Raw genomic sequence first — 22,767 nt, forward strand, 5'->3', positions numbered from 1 at the left:
TGTCAATGCGATTTTAGCTCTCGTGACTTCACCTTATATGGATTCGCTTTGCTCCTTGTTCCTTGTTTTCTGCCTTCGATTTTTTTATCTCCAAGTCGTTTGTTCGCCTTAAAATTTGTATAGCTTGATTTTAGCCATAATTATTAATATATATATTTTTAAATTTATTATTTGTATACAAAATAAGCATATTTTTGCCGTAAGTGTTTGTATTATATTATTTTTTTATGTTAGGCTATGTTTGCCTTGTTTAATGTAGAATTATCTCTCATTCTTGTGATATGCATATATGTAAATATATGCGCGTATATTCCTATATGTATGTGTGCACAAACCTATGCACATAAGTATCTTAATGATTAAACAGGTAACTGCTCCAACGCTTAATACATCTTTGATGGTGTGTATGCAAAATACTTTCTCATACTACGTAAAAATAAGTTATTGCTCTACCACGCTCGCTTGTATAATTTTGGCTAAAATATGAGTTCAGTTTAACTTAAAGAGCATTCAAAATGAAAGACGATAGCAATAATATGAATGTATTTATTTTTTTATGTATGTACATCTGTATTAGCATGAAATTATTAATATACTTGTAGTCTAACAATCGTGTTGGAGAAAAAATCCTTATACTGACGGGTAAGAATCCCCGCATGGACATACCAATAAGCAAATATGTAAAAGAAACCAATATCACGAATACCATTATTTTAAATTATATACAGTAGAAAATTCTTTAGTGTTACTCATGCGCTTCTCGGCATTATCAGTTTTCTGTTAAACGTAGAATTGAAAAGTTGTTTTATTAATATTATACCTCGATAGGATAAATTACTTATATTCCAGACATAGCACCGAATGAATTAAGAAAGGTACGTGTATAAGTATTTGAAAATTTCTAGTGAAAGGCTGTCCAATAGAATTGCACTGTAAGTATATGCATAAGGTTATAAGTATGTATGCGTAAGGCAAAACACAAATTTACGAATTACAAGCACTGAAGTGTACGTAAATTTGTAAAACGTATGTACTTATGTACAATTCAAGTGTGTATCGTGTAGGTTATTAGGGCATCTGGTCTTTGATAAAATGGCATATTCATGCCTGTGTTTTCTTTTTGCACGAAGAAAGGTTTCTTAAGGTCTTTTTATTTTATCACAGTAATACCATTCATCAAAATGAACGATATACATATAGGTATTTTCCAAGAAGTGATTAGTACCTCAAGTTAAGTCAGCTGGTGACAGGATAATTTTTTGGTACAATAGCTATGTAGTTAATATTGGATTTATTTATTCTTTGGGATAGCCATATGCAAACTCATTTGTACTTGGTGATATTACATACCTAATTAGGTAAATATTTTATGGCTTTACATAAAAAAACAATATACGAGTTATTAGGGAGTTCGCAAGTCGCATTATATGTACATATGTATATGGAACCTGAGCCTATTGACAAAAAAGTACTCTGGATTGAAAATTTTTGACAACTAAGGAGGGATGAAAAATTGCCCAGCCGGTAAGGCTAGTAAAAAATATGACAGCAAGCATAATCAAGAAGAAGACTGGAAAACATATCAATACGTACATATGTATGTATACACATAAGTTAAAAAATAACCAAAGCGAGGGAAAATTAGGCAAAAAATAAAGTACTAGAAGTCTAGAAAATACCAGGATTTTATCTCCAGAAGAATGGAAATAAGCAAAGGCAAATTTTTTTATTAATTTCTGTATTTTTTAACTGCTTAGCTCGCTGCTCGTTTCTTGCATCAAAGCAAATGTAGAAAATTTTCAACAGTACAAAGCTTCTTTACAATAGAACTTTAAGAATATAAACTTTCTGTAGATTGGCATAGGCCCTTGTAAAAAAACACACTTTTAAATTTTTATAAATAGATGTACTGATTTTCTGTCTAATATTTTTCCATTTCGTAAAGGAAATATTCTTTTTTGTACTGGCTTTCCATGACCTTTGCATTTCGTTCATTTCCTGTCGCAAAGAACGAAGCGCCTTATAATTAAAACTGCCAAAAACAAACTTCACATAAAATGAAATTTCAATATGAGCTTAAAAGACATTTTTCGACTTTCTAAAAAGCGATTCAAAAGATTAGTGCCATAGAAAAATTTAATAAATATAAGATAAGACGAAGTTTTTTTTATAAAATTAAATTTCGTTATTTAATTGGATATGGCAACACTAGTCCTAATACAACAAAAATAGTGCAAATATTATATGTAAATATATTATAATATATAATAGGTCTATGGATAAGTTCGTGCGGTTTTACAACAGATGGCGTAACTTGATTATTATTCCATCGATCCACATTTCCAAACATTCATTGGAGAGCTACTGTCGTAAGGCACAAACGTCAGTATAAGTTTTTTTATTTGAAGCGTAAACAACAATATTTTTACCACACTTGAAAATGTCGAATTTCGTGCCAAATAATGTGTTTTTGCGGGGAATTCTTTAATATGAAGAAAAAAGCAGCCGAAAGTCATCGTATCTTGGTGGAAGTTTATGGTGAGCATGCTCTAGCTGAGCGAACGTGCCAGAAGTGGTTTGCACGCTTTAAAAGTGGTGATTTTGGCTTGGAAGACGAAGAACGCGAGGGTGCGCCGCCAAAGTTCATGGATACCGAATTGGAGGAATTGCTCGATCAAGATCCGGCTCAAACGCAAGAAGAGGTTGCAAAAACTTTGGGAGTTGATCAATCAACCATTTCCAAACGTTTAAAAGCCATGGGAATGATCCGAAATTCAAATTTCGGAAAAAACCGCACGAACTTATTCATAGTCCTATTAATATAATATAATTCATATGATGCCTATTTCTGACCCTTTAGTACTTTTTGTGCAGATCACTCTATAACATCCAATAATGCTCGATATGATTTATGCCAGGAAGTAGGCAGTTCATCCAACTTATTTACAGCCTTATAAGCAAAAATTAGTTTTCGCGAAGTTTTTGCGAACTCATATAAAATAAGATCTTTCTTATTTCGCCTCGTTTTTAGCAACTAACTCTCTGTGGACCCTGTCATATATGAACTTTGATATAATCTTTAAATATGATTTTATTTACCATTTTGGCGAGATTCCATCTTATTAGTTCTCTCTCCTTATAGCTAGTGCTGAATGAGCGTAAAGCGTAAGGCAAAGCGTTAGCAAAATTTCAGGCACTTGCCCGATTTTTGGGTGAGATCTCGTTTTCTCAAAGGTACAAATCAGATGTGTATTTTCATGGTTTCACAAGCAAATTTTTATTTTGTTCTCTATACTCTTCAAATATTTCGTTTTGTGACCATCAAAACTCATATTTGCAACGAGATTCTGAAGCGGTGCAGCCAAGTAAAATTTGGATTTGATTTTGTAGATGATATTAAGGTATTCAAGAAAGGCAAATAGAAAGGAGAAATGGCTCGGTGATAGTTTTCGGATACAGTTGTAAAAGGAACTTTGCTCTGTTGTTTCTGTTTTTTCTACAACTCTTGGCATGGTAATTTCAATAGAATAACTCAGAAGCGTCTTCAAATATATTAATTATTGAAAACTACATCGGCAGTCTATCTATGCATTTTTATCAGATCCAAAATGTGTTTTATATGTTCAGCGCATTTAATAATGTCGTTGGTCTTCGACTGCATTATGTTGGTTACCGGCATTATAGTATAATATTAGGAAATAATGCCAAGCCATACGAAACACAGGAGGCGATGCCCCCAATATTTTTAAATAATTTTTTTTTTAAGTTAATTTTTTTGGCCATCGTGTTTCACAAAGCGAATGAATATTCGGCACATATTGTTTGCGAATGGCAGGTTCTTTAATAAACTTAATTAAATCTTTTTATTTAAATTTTGCGAGAGTTTAATTTGAGAAAGTTCATAAAACATTTGTCGTCAAACCCAAAAAAAGGGTGTTCCAACAAGTTAACATGAATCAATATAATACCGCCATCTTTGTTATATGCTTACGAACAGGTGAATTCCACACCAATCTGTATTCAAAGAGAATCTAGGCACAATACTCAATCTTTTTAATAAATAGAACCAAAAATCAATAATAAATATTCAAATTCCTATAAGTTGCATAACATGATGCCCCAAGAATCACCGTTTTCTGTTGTTTAATATATAGCTGCTTTGAACGAAATCAACAAGATATTTACTGATTATGGAACGTTGCTCCGTAAAAACGACTTCCGGACTTCTTTAAGCCGACTCCGAACGGCAGATATTATTTATGAGGTGCTTTTTTATGGCAGAAATACACTCGGAGGTTTGCCATTGCCTGCCAGAATTTTAATAAATTCCTCACAGACCCATAAAAAGCAAATATTTTTATTTTTGTAAACTCTTAATTTAAGCATAAATAATGTAAATACTGTTAATTGCGATAGTTTAAAAATCTTAGACATTATATATATATAATTAGCGCGTACACCCTTTTTGGGTGTTTGGCCGAGCTCCTCCTCCTATTTGTGGTGTGCGTCTTGATGTTGTTCCACTAATGGAGGGGCCTACAGTTTCAAGCCGACTCCGAAAGGCAGATATTTTTATGAGGAGCTTTCTCATGGCATAAATATACTCTGAGGTTTGCCATTGCCTGCCGAGGGGCGACCGCTATAAGAAAAATGTTTTTATTAATTTTTCTTTCACCGAGATTCGAACCAACGTTCTCTCTCTGAATTCCGAATGGTAATCACGCACCAACCCATTCGGTTACGGTGGCCGCATTACGTTCGATAAAAAACTTGTATTTCAAACGTTCTGTTATTCATATGACCCAAATGAATTTAGGCTGTTTAGAATTTGTTTCACATTTTTTCAAGAATTTTTACCCAAAATATTATTGAATGAAAATTTTATAATAGTTCCGCCCTTTACTATTCTTATATAAATATAAGAGACTAAAAGGCAATTTTCAATCTCCATTCGAAATAAAATGAACTCAGTTTTTATCAAGTTTGAATATAGTGTCAAAATAAAGTTAATATTTGTTCCTATCGCTCTTATCTGGTCACCCTATATACTTATCTGTACGACTATACATAAATAACTTTACAGTAAATTCTATTTTTCGATTTTATCTGTGAAAACTTGTGAAATTCTAGACTTAACCCGGACTAGAAAATGCCAGAGAGATTTAAAGTGTCTAAAGCCGAGGAAGATTCGGATCCTTATGCAACTGACGAGAATGCTACTGGGAAACTTTTAAATGATTTGAATGGTAAGTCAACTGATATAATGCAACTTTCATTATGGAAGTAGTTTACATAAGGAGATTAGCGTAATAGCTCCTAATGCACATATATCCATGTTTTTATATTTGAAACTTATGCATATGAGGTGTGTTCAAAAAGTAAAAATAGATACATTTTATTTATCGAAATTATAATATTATTTTTAGTCTATGTCGAATACAGTTTTGAACTAATAATAACAAGCAAAAAAATAAAAAACCCATAAAAATAATTATAAGAATTCATAAAGCGATATTTTGAAAACGTAAAATCAATATCAACATATTTTAAATTCTGTTGAGTTCAATAAAATGCTCTAGTAATGGGAGCATTTCGTGCGTACAGAGCTTTAACATACGAACACTGAAAAACTTTGAGCATCGGAAAGGTCAGGGAAATATATTAACGAAATACCTCTCACGGAACAGTTAACAACATACACATATAAATCGAAAACGAAAGGAAAATGCAAGATTATTATCCTATTTGGCAAGGTTTTTGTGTTTATCAAAAAATCATCTAAAGCATTCCACACTTAGATGCGATTTTTCATATGGCATTGCATAGGAACTCAAAAAAGTTCTACTGAGAATAACAATATTTTATTAAATCGAATCTGAGAACTATGTTATGTGTTATCAGTTTTCCCATAGAGAAAATAGGCTTCCTCATAAAAGCATACCCAGAAAATAATATTTTGTTAAAGCATAGCTTAATTAAAGTTAAATTTTCAAATTTAAACACCGACCTATTGTTTATACTTTATAATTTGTCCATCTGACTAGCGAAGAAGATTTTTGAGCGTAGCTTTACGGTATAGCGAAAACCTATTATTCAGTAATTGTATTTCGCTTTATTAATCAGCTTTGATCGCTATATAATTAAACATTTACTATTTCATTTTTTTTAATTAGGCCTTCAACGCAAATTTAAAAAATACAATACATAAAATAAGTTAAACTTGAATATTTTATGAGATAAAAGCATTACATGTCAAGTCATCAGATGTACAAAGCTTACCTTGTATACAAATACATATGCACAGAATTCAAGGAGGATTTTTTGGATTTATGGGAGGAGATAAAATCATTTTGATTTTATCATTTGTTAAGTTAGGAGGAATATGGGGCTTCCGCAGGGGACGTTTATGGACTCATATCAAGTATATATAGTTATTTGGGTAAACATAGGTACATATATATGTACCTGCACCTGCATACAGATTAAATCCCATTTATTTGGGAGCTTTTGTTTGCAAAGCTGCCCAGTAGAGGAACTGTTATAAAAAGCTTTCAGTTGCCAAATGTCGTCCAGGGATGCTGTGGTGAATTTAGTTTATATCTTTTGCTTATGTATCATCATTTTCTTTTCCTCAATACGCAGGTCCTGGTACCTTTAAGCTCCGCAGCATACACATTCCTAGGATTAGCACTTGTAAAGGAATTCTCTGTGTACAGATTTTCCCTTTGACGGGGAAACTGCTTGAAAGATTAGTCTCTCCGTACATGGAATTAATTATAATTTCATTAGGAAAAATTTGGCATCTTTAAAGAGTATAATTATAATGAATCAGCTTAATTGTATTGAAGTCCAACATCTTTTAATCAAAGAATCCCTGTGCTCGTAATCGTTGAAAATTGCTCTGAACTAATTACATAAGAGTGCATAACAACTCCGAATTCAATAAACATTTCATACAAAAATCAACTGTGGTTTAATTTAAGGCTAAACAAAATGTAAATAAATGTAAACCAACTTAGTTTTTTCCTTGTAGATGTGAAAAAATTTATAAAAAGTATGTGTGAGATTAACAACAATAAAAACATTCGTTGAACTACTTATTCCATATTTGCTCACTTCAAAGTCCCTCAAAAGCAAATTTATAGGATCAGTCGAGGATGAGTTAAAAGCATTACAATCGGTTCTATAATTATCAGTTACATAAGTAAAATAAAAAAAAAATTTATGCAATCGGTACATAACTCCATGAATAGCTATGTTCATAAATATTTAAATTTCCACCTTAATATTATATATCAAACAGGGATACTAGTATACATGCTTTTGCATATTCATACCTCAACTTACGTAAACTCAGCATTGAGTGTACGTATATATCGTATATGTGTATATGTATGTACATTGTATGCTAAAAAGCCACAGGACATACATTTTAAATTCCATAATTATAATTAGTCAACAATAATGGTGCACAATGTGCGAACTTGGTGTGATATGTGAGTGCTTCGTTTTTATCAGTGATTTTTGACAAAGTTTTGATCAAATATGAATTATGTATGTAATAACATACATGTACGAGTATATATATGTATATATGTCGAACACATTAAACTAAAGTTTGAACCTTCATACTATCTGGAAATACAAGTAAACAATTGTTTATCATGCCTATCTATACTTTTTTCGAAAAGGTCATTTGCTGTAATGCTTATTAAAACAATTCATACAAAGTATGATTGTATTAATATATTAAGTAAAAGTGTTTAAACAACATGGTGATAAAATAAGGACAAAATAAAACATTCGCTTAATCGTTACCTAATTTGCAAACAATACAATTACAAGTAGTATTCAGAATAGGCGCTTATGATGATTATTGAAAACGTAGCATGACCGTTAACAACCTTGAATTTGCCATTTGCTTAAATCCCAACTAAAATGTCTATTAAAAGTGTACAAAATAAATCTGATGAAATGGAAATCGGCACTCACAATGACAAGGAAAACACAGGTGGGTAATTTTTAATAAGCTTTCTTTGAAGGAGAGTAATAAGAATATCCAAAAATGGGTAATTTCTCGAATATGTTAGTAGTTATTGCTTTTGAAATTGAATATATAATGTGTACATTAACCATTGATATATTCCATTGGTAAATATGTATGTATTTATTACACTGACTAGGATAAAATCTACCATTTGTAGTGACCAATTGATTTTTAAAATAAATTTGTTAGTCCAAAAGTCAAGTGAGCTTCATCGCAATTTATCGCACTAGAGACATATAAATATAGAAAAATATTATCAAATCTAATTGTGAACCCTTGGCAGGTTCGTTAAAGGAATTTTTTGATTTTGAAAAGCCTTTTATAAAAATTACACGCTGAGTCAATTTAGAGGTTCTCCGAAACTAAAACGAACGCTACACCACGCATATACATAAGTATAAGTACATATGGCATGTAAAGGAGTATCTCTCTCCGCTCGCACGTGGCTTTTCAATAAGCGTTTTAATTTTTTTCAATATGTAGAAAATGGCTTTCTACTCTGTATATATAATTCGATCATACATCCTTTGATACTTCATGTCCATGTGCATTTCAAATCCGGGATAAATCGAATGGTAGTCCCTAAAAAATCAACTCATATTCGCATCGAATATCTTGTAATAATAAACCCGACGTCATCCTTCCGCCCAACCGTATGACGCACGGCGCTGAGCCACGAAAGACAGTTCATTCCAATTTTAATTTTTCTGGCTATGCAGATAAGCAAAACTAATGAATATCAAACTGTCGGTTCTGCAAAACCTACATTAAATTTGGAAAACAACTATTCCAGTTGCAGTGTACAAGAATTACTTTAAGATATCGATGCCGTATCGACTCCGTTTAAAGGATGGTGTATTACGAGCAGGTGGTGAAATATAGTCAGACTTTTAACGTCTGAAGAGACTTCTTTGGATGTGAAAGTCTTTCGCTTCCAATAGAACGGCAGTACATACTGAAATTTGGCCACTTAAGTAGGTAGATTGCAAAGTTTTCAACATAGGTTCAAGTATTTAAATAGATAATAAATGTTAATACTATACGAAAACATGATGAAATATTGCATTCTATCATTAATGGCTTTCCTTTTTTGTATATTGATGAAAAAATAAATTTAATGAATTGAAGAAACGCTGTATACGAGTGTATGTACTCTAAGTTACTTTATCTTTTAAGAATATTCCTAAAATTTGTATTGTAAACCTCTTATTAAAATAATAAAACTTTAAACTTTGTGCAAAATTCCCAAGAATTTAACAAATTTCAAAAAATTGTCCTCAACATTTTATGAAGTTTTATGAAGTCTTTGTTATACAATGACCCATGTTTTTAAAAAAGATTTACCATGGAAATTATTATTAATAAGATAAAGTAACTTAACAATGTAAGCACAAAAATGTACATATTAAAGCAAAAGCACTGCAGATTAAAGCAATGATAATAACACAAATTAAGAAATTAGAACTTTCATAAAAATTATAATATATTTATGTACATAATTGCCGCTTACACCCTTTTTGGGTATTTGAACGAGCTCCTCCTCCTATTTGTGGCGTGCGTCTTGTTGTTGTTCCACAAATGGAGGGAGCTACCGAATGGTACATATTTTTTATGAGGAGCACGCAATCATTCCAATTGTGACACGGTGCCTTCTCTTGATGAAACAAAATAGTGAGAAAACGCACTTGAACAGTATTTTTTATGAAACTTATAATATGTATGTATATAATAACATTTATTTATACATAGACGGATATATGTCCACATTTTATAAAGTAAAATTTGAAACGACATAGTTTTTTATACTTAATTTATACGTTATACTAAATAATTTTTTTTATATTCTATTTAAGACCCTTGCGAAAATTTGCAAACGGAACCAAGTAATGAAAAGTCTAACATCGACGCAAATTTGTACTTATACGACGATGAGTTGGACACCAGACCACACGTATCAACGTTTATTTCTTCGCTTGCCAATTATGAAAATACTATACCATCAGCAACTGACCCGGATTCGAAAACTGCTGCACCTGCATCTCGTATGGGTAAGATTAAATTTGATAACAACATATTATGCTATTAGGAGCAAGAGGCAGAAGCGTATATAATTTTGTACAAAAGATAATCAACGCTTCTCCTCGTATATATTCTACACATCTACTTGTAGAAACGAGGGGTATAGAAAAATGCTGGTGCCTGGTTATTGCAAGGCTCTCTACATAATACATACATATAACCTTACAGGTTTACTACATTAGATGACAGATAATTAGTTCCATAAATGAATAATGAACAAATTAAGATTATTGAAGGTAATTTTTTCTTATTTACACAATCTAAATGTATTAAAAATTGATAGCAAAAATTACAATGTGTATGTAAGTGTACATGTACTTATTATATTTATAATAACAAGAGTAGCAAATTTCATATTTTACTATTCGGCTTATAGGACTTAAAGCCACTGAGTAAAAACATGAGAAGCAACAATTAAAAAAAAATAGAATTCATTTGAAAATATGATTGAAGGTTTGCGTTAATTTAAAATTGATTCTTTAAAGGTACATTAATCGGTGTTTTCCTGCCATGCATTCAAAACATATTCGGAGTGATCCTGTTTATTCGGCTTACGTGGGTCGTAGGAACCGCTGGCGCAATATGTGGATTTATAATAGTATTAATTTGCTGCTGTGTGGTAAGTGACCATTGTAGAGCTTAACGTCGTTTATTTACCGACATTGTTTACTAGATTTCTTGTGACATTAAATAAATAGCTTTGTTAGATAAGTCGGAAAAGAGTTCGTCATCAACCGTAATTGATCACTTCAGGATGCTTTCTTGTCTCAAATTGCAGTAGTATTTGGGGGAGCATCTAAAGATCGTTTAAATTGTACATGATTATGCCCGCGTACCCTTGAGCATAATGTTAACTCGAGTAAACATTAAAATATTTCAATGAAACTTGGAACACATGATACTCTTTGCCCTAGGCATGTTGATTTTGAAAATAGGCGAAATCGGTCAGTAACCACGACCACCTCCCAATTTTCAAAAAGGAAAAAAAAACGTGATATCGTTGCTCTAAAGAAAGCAAAACTACTTAAATTTGCCACATATAATAAACCCATAAAAATAATTACGACGCAAATAAACTTTTTCTTTGAGTAAATGGGTGTGTCTCGATAATGATTAAATAAAATTCGTCCAAACTTGGTACACGTAGTCTTCCCACCCCATTTAGATTCGACATGAATATTAATGATATCGGATAGAAACCACGCCCAACTTTTATATGCTATAACTCTCATTGTCACCGAGTTTATTTGATTCTAAAATTAATAGTCAATCCAAATTAAATTTTACTACAGTACATAGTGCTCGGCTGAATTCAACCTCTGAATACTTACTACATATGAATTCAGTTTATGTATTTCACCCTAAGCCACATAAAACATCAGAAAGATGCAATGAAAGGATATCAAATGCAAAATCTATTGTTTTAAATAAAAAAATAAATAAAATAGAAGTACTTGTTTTATAGCCAATAATGCCTAAGTTCTTAGAATCGTATCACACATGCGATGGGGAAATTCACTCTATTGACACTAATATATACGTAATTGCATTGATTTTTAGTCAGTTTTAGACCTTAAAAATAGCTCTTGTTTTATAGTGTAACTAAGTTAAGAAAAGTTGTAATAACTCTTTATAATATGTGAGAATATGTTAACAATGATTTCCCTTCATTTCTGATAGACCATGTTGACGGCAATCTCGATGTCAGCAATTGCAACAAACGGAGTAGTGCCGGCCGGTGGAAGCTATTTTATGATTTCTCGGTAATCCTTTAAAAAATAGTTTATAATTTTTTTTTGTTATACCACATAAATTTTGAATTTTACTTTGAACAGATCACTAGGACCAGAATTCGGAGGAGCGGTGGGAATGCTGTTTTATACAGGGACGACTCTGGCTGCTGCTATGTACATCGTGGGTGCTGTGGAGATCGTTCTGGTAATAAATGTTTATTAATGTACCTTCTAGCTGCATTTTAACTACATACAAGTATCTTTACATATGTATAAATTTTGAATTGCAAAACTAAATAAGTAAAATAACTTCTTAGACCTACATGGCTCCGTGGGCATCAATATTTGGCGATTTCACAAAAGATCCAGATGCAATGTATAATAACTTTAGAGTGTACGGAACGCTACTCTTGATGATTATGGGTGACTACAAAATATTTTTTTGTGCTATTGAAGATTGAAATTCCTTAATAACAATTTCGAAAAATTTAGGTTTGATTGTGTTTTTGGGTGTAAGGTTTGTCAATAAATTCGCCGCGGTCGCCTTGGCGTGTGTAATATTCTCTATAATAGCTGTTTACATTGGAATATTCGACAATATTCATGGGAGTGAAAAACTTTAGTAAGACTTAAATTGGTCTATCATATAATAGTAATTATTAAATTGTACGGAAAACTTTGCTCAATTTCAGCTTGTGTGTCCTTGGAAAGCGATTACTCAAAGATATTCCGCTGGATAATTGCACTAAAAGTGATACGCTCTTGTCGGATCTCTTTTGCGATGAAAATGGATGTGATGAATATTACAGAAGTGCGTTTTTATTTACCACTTTTTCACTTTTTTATTTACACTCATTTTATTATGTAAATTATTTATATCTCAGATAATAATGTAACGAAGGTTAAGGGTATTAAGGGTCTTGCTAGTGGCGTGTTTTATGAAAATATTTTACCATCATTTTTGGAAGTAAGTCTTAAAGAAAACATTCATAAATATAATATCTATATGGGGAAATTTGTAATTGATCAACTTTTACAGCAAGGCCAACTAATTGCTTATGGAAAAAATACATTGGATATTGAAAACATGGCTCCGTCTACATATAATCAAGTTGTGGCGGATATTACAACGTCATTTACATTGCTCATTGGAATATTTTTCCCTTCCGTAACAGGTAAACATTTAATTTAGACTGATTAATGATCATTAAGTAAATATAACTGGATATGTATGCAGGTATAATGGCGGGGTCTAATAGGTCTGGTGATTTAGCCGATGCTCAAAAAAGTATCCCTATCGGAACTATTTGTGCTATTTTAACAACGAGCACTGTCTATTTATCAAGCGTTATGTTATTTGCGGGAACTGTGGATAATCTTCTTTTACGTGATAAGTACGTAGTAAAAAACGACACATTTCTACATACACACAATATAAGGTTTATGTATTTTTATACCTGAATATAAATTAATAAATTGTATATTTATAGGTTTGGACAATCTATTGGTGGAAAACTGGTTGTTGCAAACATAGCATGGCCAAACCAATGGGTTATACTGGTCGGATCATTCTTATCGACACTTGGTGCTGGACTACAAAGCTTAACAGGCGCACCACGCCTGTTGCAAGCTATAGCAAAGGACGAAATTGTTCCATTTTTATCTCCTTTTGCGGTCTCTTCTAAGCGAGGTGAACCCACCAGAGCCTTACTTTTAACAATTGTTATATGCCAGTGTGGAATATTATTGGGTATGTAAACGGGAGCAATACTATAAATTATTATATTATATACTTGACTAGATGCATACGCATGAATGCATAACGTAATATGCGCGAATACCTATATTTGTTCTACATATCATATTTAAAAACTGTTTTACCTTTCAGGCAATGTTGATATATTGGCGCCTTTATTATCTATGTTTTTCCTTATGTGTTATGGATTCGTAAATCTTGCGTGTGCTGTTCAAACATTGTTAAGAACACCTAACTGGAGACCACGATTTAAGTTCTATCATTGGGGATTATCTTTAGTTGGATTAACTTTGTGTATATCAATAATGTTTATGACCTCGTGGTACTTTGCTTTAATCGCGATGGGAATGGCTATAGTTATTTATAAATATATCGAATATCGTGGGTAAGTCTTTGCATACATACTTATACAAGTATACATATATATAAAATAATATTATTTAATAATATAAAATAATCAACATATTACCATCTGTACATGGTCTTACATATTTCAAATTGTTTTGTCGGTTTGTAAATATATTCAAAAAATTATCATCGGTTAATCATTCCTTATCATGACTGGTAATATATAATGAAATTAATTAAGACCACAACCGTATGCATTGACATGACCCCGCTTAAATATTTTTTGCTTTATATAATTTCAATAAAATTACTTTCTGCTGTTTATAGAGCTGAAAAAGAATGGGGAGATGGAATAAGAGGAATGGCGTTAACAGCTGCTAGGTATTCACTTCTCCGCTTAGAAGAAGGTCCACCACATACCAAAAATTGGCGTCCACAAATATTAGTGCTATCGAAATTTAATGACAATTTCATGCCAAAGTATAGGAAAATATTTGCGTTTGCGACTCAACTTAAAGCTGGAAAGGGGTTAACAATATGTGTGTCAGTTATCCAAGGTGATCATCATAAAATTACGAACAGAGCCGTAGACGCCAAAGCGGCCTTGAGAAAATTAATGGACGATGAGAAGGTGAAAGGTTTCTGTGATGTATTGGTATCTCGGGATATTGGCGAAGGCTTAAGTTCAGTGTAAGTGTATATATCTATGTTTAATTGGTTCTGCATTTTGCTCATTTGCTGTAAGAGTGTCATAAAAAGTTTTCTTTGATAACCATGCGAAAATTATCTTCAGCTCTTCTTTTAGGCTGTGACTTGTGACTTCGCTTTTACCTAGAGGGTATAGTAAATAGAAAACTTTGAAGCCGTTTTTTTTTTTTTTGAAGTTTTGTTGTTCTTATCTACGAGGTTCTTCCAGCGAGCGAGCGAAGCATATTATCCAAAGTTTCTAAACTTTTGTGCGCATGAATTAAAAGGTATTATTTCAATGTATTTTCAGAATTCAAACTATAGGACTTGGAGGTATGAAACCAAATACTGTTATTATTGGTTGGCCTTATAGTTGGCGGCAAGAAGGCAAGCAAAGCTGGAAAACTTTTATACAAACCGTTCGAACGGTAGCTGCCTGCCATATGGCACTTTTAGTTCCCAAGGGAATTAACTTTTTTCCAGAATCCAACCACAAAGTAAGTATATAAATACTGTACACCTTTCTTACTGCAAAGAGTGTCTTGAATTGCAGGAATTTAAAGATACATACATAGCTATCTTAATTTGTCGCTTAATTTTTTTAGTTTAGTTAGCGATGTAGAAATCTTGCGTGTAGGAAATTACTTCTATTAGAATTTTAGATATGCCACTGAGTCTTCATTCATTTACGCAAGAGTATGCAATCGTAAACACAGATGTAAGTTTGTTAAATAAAGTGTTTTAAACGGCTACTAAGTACAAATCGAAAATTCTGCGAAAAAAAATAAAAAGTTGTTCTTGTATTTGGTGTCGTCTTCAACGAATAATGCATATAAGGCGGGATTCTAAAATTATTTTGGATTTCCAGAGCGTTACTTATCATCAACGTTGTTGTTGTTGTTGTAGCAGCATAAACATTCCCCATACTTTCATACGAGGAATGCTGCTGGAGTGCCAGTCCTTGGCCGGATATAAATCCGGGTCGTTTCGGTAACGTAGAACCGACTGTCGTAGAAACGTCGGTTCACCGCTTTAATCATTTAAACCTGTTTCGCACGTCGTTTTCGATAACGCATGTTCGTCGTAAGCCTCCTCAATCAAGGCATAGTGAAAAATCCGGAAACTTAGTAGTGCACCTAGTAATAAGGATAATATAAGATCGTGTAGGGGCATATTGTATTATATACGTACGAGGTGTGCTCAAAAAGTAAGGTAACTTCTCGCGGGCAGCTTACTTTTCCATTTTTCTGCTTTGTTGTGTTAGTTCACAATTCCTTAACATTGCTTCCCGTTTCAACTATGTATTTGGCATATTTAGCTTTTTTTTGACTGATACAAAAGTTAGACGTGTTTTGGTGTTCTCTGCGATTTTCCGCTATTTAAATATGGTTTGAAGGATTGTATCACGTTCGGTGTAAAAAACACTTGAAATGTTGACAGTGTCATGTGGTCACTGGTATGAATAAAAAAAATTGTAAAAGTGGTATAGGCTCTCTCGATGTGGTCGAGAAGATCCTAATGACGAGCCTCGCTCTGGATGCGCCAACACGTAAACAACAGATGAAAAAGTTGATGCAATAAAGGGAATTATTTTGGAAAAATATCACTATTAGGGAAGTTACTGAAAGCTATAAAGAGTATTACCGTAAAGTTATACACTGTTTGCGAGAAGCAAACTGAAAAAAATCGGAATTATGGAAAAATAATCCATAATTGTTTCACCATTATAATGAACTTGCTCACTCACCGCTGTTTGTGAGAGCCGAACTAAAACAACCCCAAAATCATTATTGGCTGCACAGATTTAGCATTATTAATTTTGAACACATTGCACCTAGAAACTATACTTTGAAAAAGTCTTTGCACCGGGGAACCCAGAACTTCTGACATCTCTGACAAATCGTTGCGTCGTTGTTTTGATGCATCATCTCGTCGAGAGTATCAGCGATCATAAACTTAGTACACGCTTAGATACTTGGAACTGTTATCGGACGTTTTATCAAGCAAAGCATCCAGCTTCCAGAGTGTAGTCGCCCACGTAGTGTATCTTTTTCGTCAACACAAGCAGAGAGTGAATACAACTCGTGCGCTTGTCGGCAAACAAACTGATCAGCCACGTTCAGCTCGTACACGAAAAAACCTTATTCTGACGAGAAATTCAGCAAATCGCTTTTTGTTGGCGGGCGAACAGGTTAGGAATGAAAGCGACTGTTGACGGTTGCCACAGCATACGAAGTACTTTCTCTGTCTTTGCACTGAAGGGATAGTTAATTGTAACTACCACGAAGATCCTGGACAACTTTTAACAATGCCGATACGAATTTATGAAACCTATATCCAGAATTTTTGTGAATATCACGAACCTGTCTTGACACACTGACTGCTTTTACGTTATCTTCCTTATAGCTTTAATACCGCAAAGATCATATTCTTTGTATGGCACACGGATTTAAAAGTCTTTCCTGTCATTTCATATAGGTCACGAATTCTGTCAGAATCTCCCTCTCGTCAGAGAAATCGGTCGATTCCATTTCGTCTTCTGCTCTATACCAACTAAACAATGCATTGCCATGTTGTAGCTTTCCGGAAACACGATTTCAACGACTTCTCAAGCAGCCCTTTCTGAAACCGACTGCCACCTTTGTTAGTAGTCTCTTCCAGGATTCGCCATACATGCAAATTGTCTTTACTTTCAACTAGTTGCAAAGGTTTGACCCCGACAATTTAATACTGAATTATTGCTTTTCACTTCTAGTAGCTTGCTATTCGAGTCAATAGAATCCCTTGAAGTTACTGAGACTTATCGAGAGCGTGTAGATGCGCCATACAATAATTCATGGTATTTTTGCACAGATCCATCGACCGGGCATGCCTTGCAGCGGCAACATTATTGAGTGTGCCCGGTCCTTAAACAGCTGAAGTAGAGTTGTAGCTGATGAGCTTTATTCCTTCTCTCAGAAGTAGAACCATCTTTGAAGCGTTGTTGGGCATTTACTTGTTCTCAAAGTATGAGTATCTATCAACGGCAGTCGATTCTGTATATAAAATGTATGTAAAATGTATAGATGTCAGACCAATCATCAGAGTATATAGTATACTTATGTATATCAGTGGTCCTTGGACATACCACCTTTGTTTAACTTTTATGCTAACTTGTTCCAATAAACAATTTTAAGATACATTTATATGAGGAATATTAGGAATTTATCTTAGGATAATAAATAGAAAGTTATGCTAACGGTTGGGTATTTAGAAGGCTATTAAGAAAGCAATTTCATTTTTATTTTAAGCCGTCATTTAATATACAGAGCATTGCATATTTTCGATAATGATACCACAAATACATGTATAAAAAATATTGTACATTTCTATTAGATTGGGGGCAATATTGACATTTGGTGGATAGTACATGATGGAGGTCTCTTAATGCTATTGCCTTTCCTGCTGAAACAGCATCGTACTTGGAGAAACTGCAAATTAAGAATTTTCACTGTGGCTCAAATGGAAGACAATTCCATACAGATGAAAAAAGACTTAAAAACGTTTTTGTATCACTTGCGAATTGAGGCCGATGTGGAGGTGGTGGAGATGGTAAATTTATTTCAAATAAATTATTAAAAAAATCAAGTAATTATAAAAACGTTTTAATAGATGAATAGCGATATTTCCGCCTATACATATGAGAGAACGTTGATGATGGAACAGCGAAACCAAATGTTAAGGGAACTACGTTTAAATAAGAAAGAAAACTCTAAAATAGTAAGTATGTTATTTTTAAGTAATAAATAGAACAGAATGTAACAGAATGAGTTTAACCTTAAAAATTTCTACAATTTTTGAATACATTTCACGTATTGTCTGTTTTTAAAAAAAGGTACAGACTCTAGTGGATTTTAAGGAAACCACCGGGGATGATAAGTTACCTTTGGTAAAGGCTAAGAGAAAAATTTAAAGTATTTCAAAATTTCATATATTATTTTTCTTAATCATCATCATACATACACTCATAAGTAGCAAGATACTCGTTCCTCCGAATATACAAACAAGTAAACTGTTAAATACTATGTATTTTGCATTGGAGCAATATTCGCCTTTTTATTTTCATTTCTTAAAAATGTTGTGCCTACATACAATTTCTATAGACTTATATAGTCAAATATAATTATTAGACTTACAAACTATAAAACGAGTATAATACGAGAATGCAAAAATAGTGTTTGCCACCAAATGTTGGCGATCAGTCAGTTATGATGCAATTATATCTACAGTTACTATTTCTAATTTATTTCCCCCAAACATTTTTCACAACATGTAAGATTAAAAAAAAAATTTTATATTTTATATTAATACAAAAATAAAGTAACGCGTTCCCATAAAAGAACTGTCACACCCATGTTTAAAATTAAGAACCCAGAAATTGTCAAAGACGAGGAATTTTGTAGATATTTAATATGCTCATATGAGCTTTCTAGATTTCACATTCTTCCACTTTCCATAAATACGATGTAATCATTATCTTCACCTTTATTTTGACATCTTACAATTATTATATTTTAATTTAAATGCTCACTTCGTCACGCTAAAATATGACTCCTTTAATTACCTTGTGAAGGATTGATGTTGAATTCAGATAAGTCCATATGTATGTAGCGTGAGGGGTACGATATTTTTGGCATGGCCAAATACGAAATTTGTGTTTTAACGAGGTGTGGAAGTTTAATATTATGTTGATTTGCAGGTTCAAACAATTGTTGATCATCATCATGATGTAACGAAGACATCTTCAAAGGTTCGTTTTGCAGATCCAACAATCAATGTAGAAGAAAAACATGAAAACGTAAGCGTAAACAAATAATACAAAAGTATACGCATATACAGGGTGAGCTAAATAAGACTTACTAATTTTAAACCCGTAAAACTCGTTAATAATAATATTTTTAATATATAAATATAAAATAATATATAATTAAAAATAAATACTATTTTATTTACATACTTTTTATGGAAGTATGGAGTTAATTATTTTAGAAAAAAGTATTAAGTGCGTAACATTGTTTCTTCTTATTTATCACACCCTGTAATTAAACTCACATCTGCTTATTTTGAACTTGCTTATAATATTTGGACGTGATTTCCAGGAGGCTGATGGTGATGAAAAGGTTAAGGCCAAAGAGGCTGAAATCGACACGCTAGATACAAAATTAGAAAATGGATCAACATTAAATGTTGTAGAAAAGGGACAAAGCGAAGATGAAAAGCCCGAGAAACACATTTCGGGACCAAACACAAACACAACCTTAAAACCGTACGTTTGAAATCGCTATTGCATTTTTGCATCACTTTTTTGTATCTAAGTAGTTACAATACCTTAAAAGTTAACATATATTTATTGACTTTACCTACCTTTTTTTAATTTCAGTGACGAAATCAATGTTCGCCGAATGCACACGGCAGTAAAACTGAATGAAGTTATTGTAAATAAATCACAAGATGCCCAACTTGTTATAATGAATTTACCTGGACCTCCACGGGAATCCAAAATCGATCGTGAAAGCAATTGCATCCTTTTTTTAATTTTTCTAATAATTTTTAGGGCTCCTCGAAATTAGTTGTGCATATGAATATGTGATAATCAAATGGTTTTACTTAGCTTTTTTGTTTTAACAGATATGGAATTTTTAGAGGTGTTAACTGAAGGTCTAGAAAAGGTGCTAATGGTCCGGGGAGGAGGTCGTGAAGTAATAACAATCTATTCTTAAGGATCTAAACGTATTTTAATTCTTGTAATATTTTGGTAAATCAGGCAACTACCAATATCAATCAATTCGTAATTATTTTTAGCATGTAAATCAAAATTTATATTTTGTATTTAAATACAAAAATGAAATAAATTCTTTGTTACAACAAAATACATAATTTTATTAGATTGGATTGAACAAATTATTCATTTATTGAATCTGGGACGATAGTGAGCGCCAGGGTGTGAAATGATATTTTCGAAATTGTATCAAATCCACTTAAAAATTGTGCTTATCGTAATAAAATTATCCTATTTTTTATGAATAATTAATATATTCATTGGAAAATAATTCGTGAGCCATTGCAAAGTACAGGTGGTCGAAGATTCCGCTACAATATAAATAGGACTTAATTTTTAAGTTTAAGCTCATGAGATGGTAACACAGACTGTGTCGACAAAAGTTTATTCCTTAATTTATCCGTAAAATTCCTGTAATATAATGTGGTTACTTTCATCTACAGTAACATTTCTTGATGAAACTATTGCTCTCTCGCAATTAAACGGTTTTGTTAAAATATTTTCAAAACCGGGATATACTTCAGAAATGAAATCCTTTATGGTGTGCACGACTTTACCGCGAGTGTGGGAGGGTGATGATCAATATAGATATTGAGATTTTTTATTCCACAAAGATGGTTTTGAAACATAAAGCTTCTTTCAACTCATTTAAAGCTTGCCTTTAACATTTTTTAATTATTGAACACTAACTTTACCATTTAGGATGTCAGATGGTTTCGCCATGGAACCAAAGCCCTTGATGAACCAGGTTCGCTGTGATTTCAGATGGCTTCAACTTCAAGGGGGAATTGTCCCTAGGATATAGGTATAGCTTTGAATACACTGGATTGCTAATTTTAGTGCGAATGGTAGCAACGGTATTTGTAGTGAAGGGCAACACTTCACTTGAATCCGCTAAGGCTTTGACATTATTTTTAATCATTCTTGCAAAGTGCAAATTGCAAAAAAAAAATTAGCCGCATACAAGCCAGGCTGCTAAATTCACTTTTGTGTGTTTTTTCATTATATATTTGCGCAAAGTAAGTAAAATAAAATAACTATTCACATAATGTTCACTTTATATAGCTTCAGCATGACATTGACAGCTACTAAATGAAGCCGCGCCACATCGAGGAACTCATTCAAAAATTTCTTTTGCCGCTTGCCGCTCTACTTAGGTCATAGGAAACCTCACCTTTGTGCAAAACATGGAACGGAACGAACAATCATTTAAATTTTTCTTAAATAATATATGTATGTAGTTAACTATGCTTTACTAGTTTATGAGTTGTATATAAAGCGTTTTTCAGTAAGAGCGCTTCAACTTTTTTTTTAATAAAACACAAACGGTTTGACTTTTTTAACTAATTTTTTTTTTTATTATCGAGTTTGAACATATACATTTAAGTATGAAATTCGATTTCTTTTGCATGACCACCGCGTGCACGTTTTACGAAGTCCAATCGTTGAACCCAATTTTCAACCACTCTTTTGCATAAATCGGCCGAAATTCCAGCAATTTCGCGTTCCATATTGGCTCTGAGCTCACAAATCGTCGCCGGCTTGTTACTGTAGACCAATGACTTCACATAACCCCAAAGAAAATAGTCTAGAGGCGTCAAATCACACGAGCGCGGCGGCCATTCGACCGGTCCATTTCTGGAAATAATTCGCTCATCGAACTTACTCTTCAACAAATCAATTGTAGCGTGTACTGTGTGGCTTGTGGCCCCGTCCTGTTGAAACCACATGTCGTCTAAGTCCATACAATTCAATTGCGGCCAAAAATAATCGTTTATCATGTCGCGGTATCGATTTCCATTCACAGTAACGTGGCGATCGTTCTCGTCAAGGAAAAAATATGGGCCAATTACGCCGCCGGCATGTAAACCGCACCAAACAGTCACTCTTTGTGGGTACATTGGTTTTTCGGCAATCTCTCTTGGATTATCTTTCGCCCAAATGCGGAAATTCTGCTTATTGACGAATCCACTGAGATGAAAATGTGAGTCCTCACTGAAGATGAAGTGCGCGATAAGCATTTTGATTTGAACGCCCGTTTTCATAATGAGCCTGAATAACTTTAACGCGTTGCTCAAGTGTGTAGCGTTCCATGATGAAATGTATACTAATGAAGTTTACAAATGACAAGCGAAAAATAAAAAATATTGCGTCGTTCGCCCTCCCTATCGGAAAAAAGTTGAAGCGCACCTATTGAAAAACGCTTTATAAATATCTCCAACAAATGCGCCGATAACTGTTTTGCACTTACTGTATTGCATTGAGCCCCGTATCCTGTCTAAAGGCTGATATAAGCTGA

At 33.0% G+C, this 22,767-nt stretch overlaps 1 protein-coding gene across 5 annotated transcripts; it reads left to right on the forward strand.

Annotated features, from left to right (window-relative positions):
* Positions 1-742: 742 nt before the first annotated feature.
* LOC129244035 (solute carrier family 12 member 6) lies at positions 743-20,566 on the forward strand. 5 transcript variants are annotated; one of them, XM_054881619.1, is made up of 23 exons: positions 743-875; positions 5,131-5,246; positions 9,901-10,095; positions 10,612-10,745; positions 11,807-11,889; positions 11,962-12,064; positions 12,177-12,282; positions 12,352-12,481; positions 12,552-12,670; positions 12,744-12,826; positions 12,899-13,034; positions 13,097-13,253; positions 13,350-13,609; positions 13,748-14,000; positions 14,291-14,653; positions 14,961-15,147; positions 18,026-18,241; positions 18,302-18,409; positions 18,525-18,578; positions 19,389-19,487; positions 19,789-19,955; positions 20,070-20,209; positions 20,318-20,566. In XM_054881619.1, the coding sequence occupies exons 2-23, from the start codon at positions 5,150-5,152 to the stop codon at positions 20,407-20,409; spliced, it is 3,282 nt and encodes a 1,093-aa protein (XP_054737594.1). In that variant the 5' UTR covers positions 743-875; positions 5,131-5,149; the 3' UTR covers positions 20,410-20,566. The 5 variants fall into 5 exon arrangements, with proteins under 5 accessions (XP_054737594.1, XP_054737598.1, XP_054737595.1 ...); XM_054881620.1 differs by lacking the exons at positions 743-875; positions 5,131-5,246 and adding exons at positions 6,677-6,995; positions 7,692-8,011; XM_054881621.1 differs by lacking the exons at positions 743-875; positions 5,131-5,246 and adding exons at positions 6,677-6,995; positions 7,861-8,011.
* The last annotated feature ends 2,201 nt before the right edge of the window (positions 20,567-22,767 follow it).

This window comes from Anastrepha obliqua, chromosome 4 (assembly GCF_027943255.1).
Source record: "Anastrepha obliqua isolate idAnaObli1 chromosome 4, idAnaObli1_1.0, whole genome shotgun sequence".
Lineage (NCBI taxonomy): Eukaryota > Metazoa > Arthropoda > Insecta > Diptera > Tephritidae > Anastrepha > Anastrepha obliqua.

Excerpts from the sequence above, each read along its gene's own strand:
- LOC129244035 (XM_054881619.1), top strand. The coding sequence starts at position 5,150 with ATGCCAGAGAGATTTAAAGTGTCTAAAGCCGAGGAAGATTCGGATCCT. Across the intron at positions 10,746-11,806 it reads TATTAATTTGCTGCTGTGTG|ACCATGTTGACGGCAATCTC; the intron begins GTAAGTGACCAT and ends CATTTCTGATAG. Across the intron at positions 14,001-14,290 it reads AAATATATCGAATATCGTGG|AGCTGAAAAAGAATGGGGAG; the intron begins GTAAGTCTTTGC and ends TGCTGTTTATAG.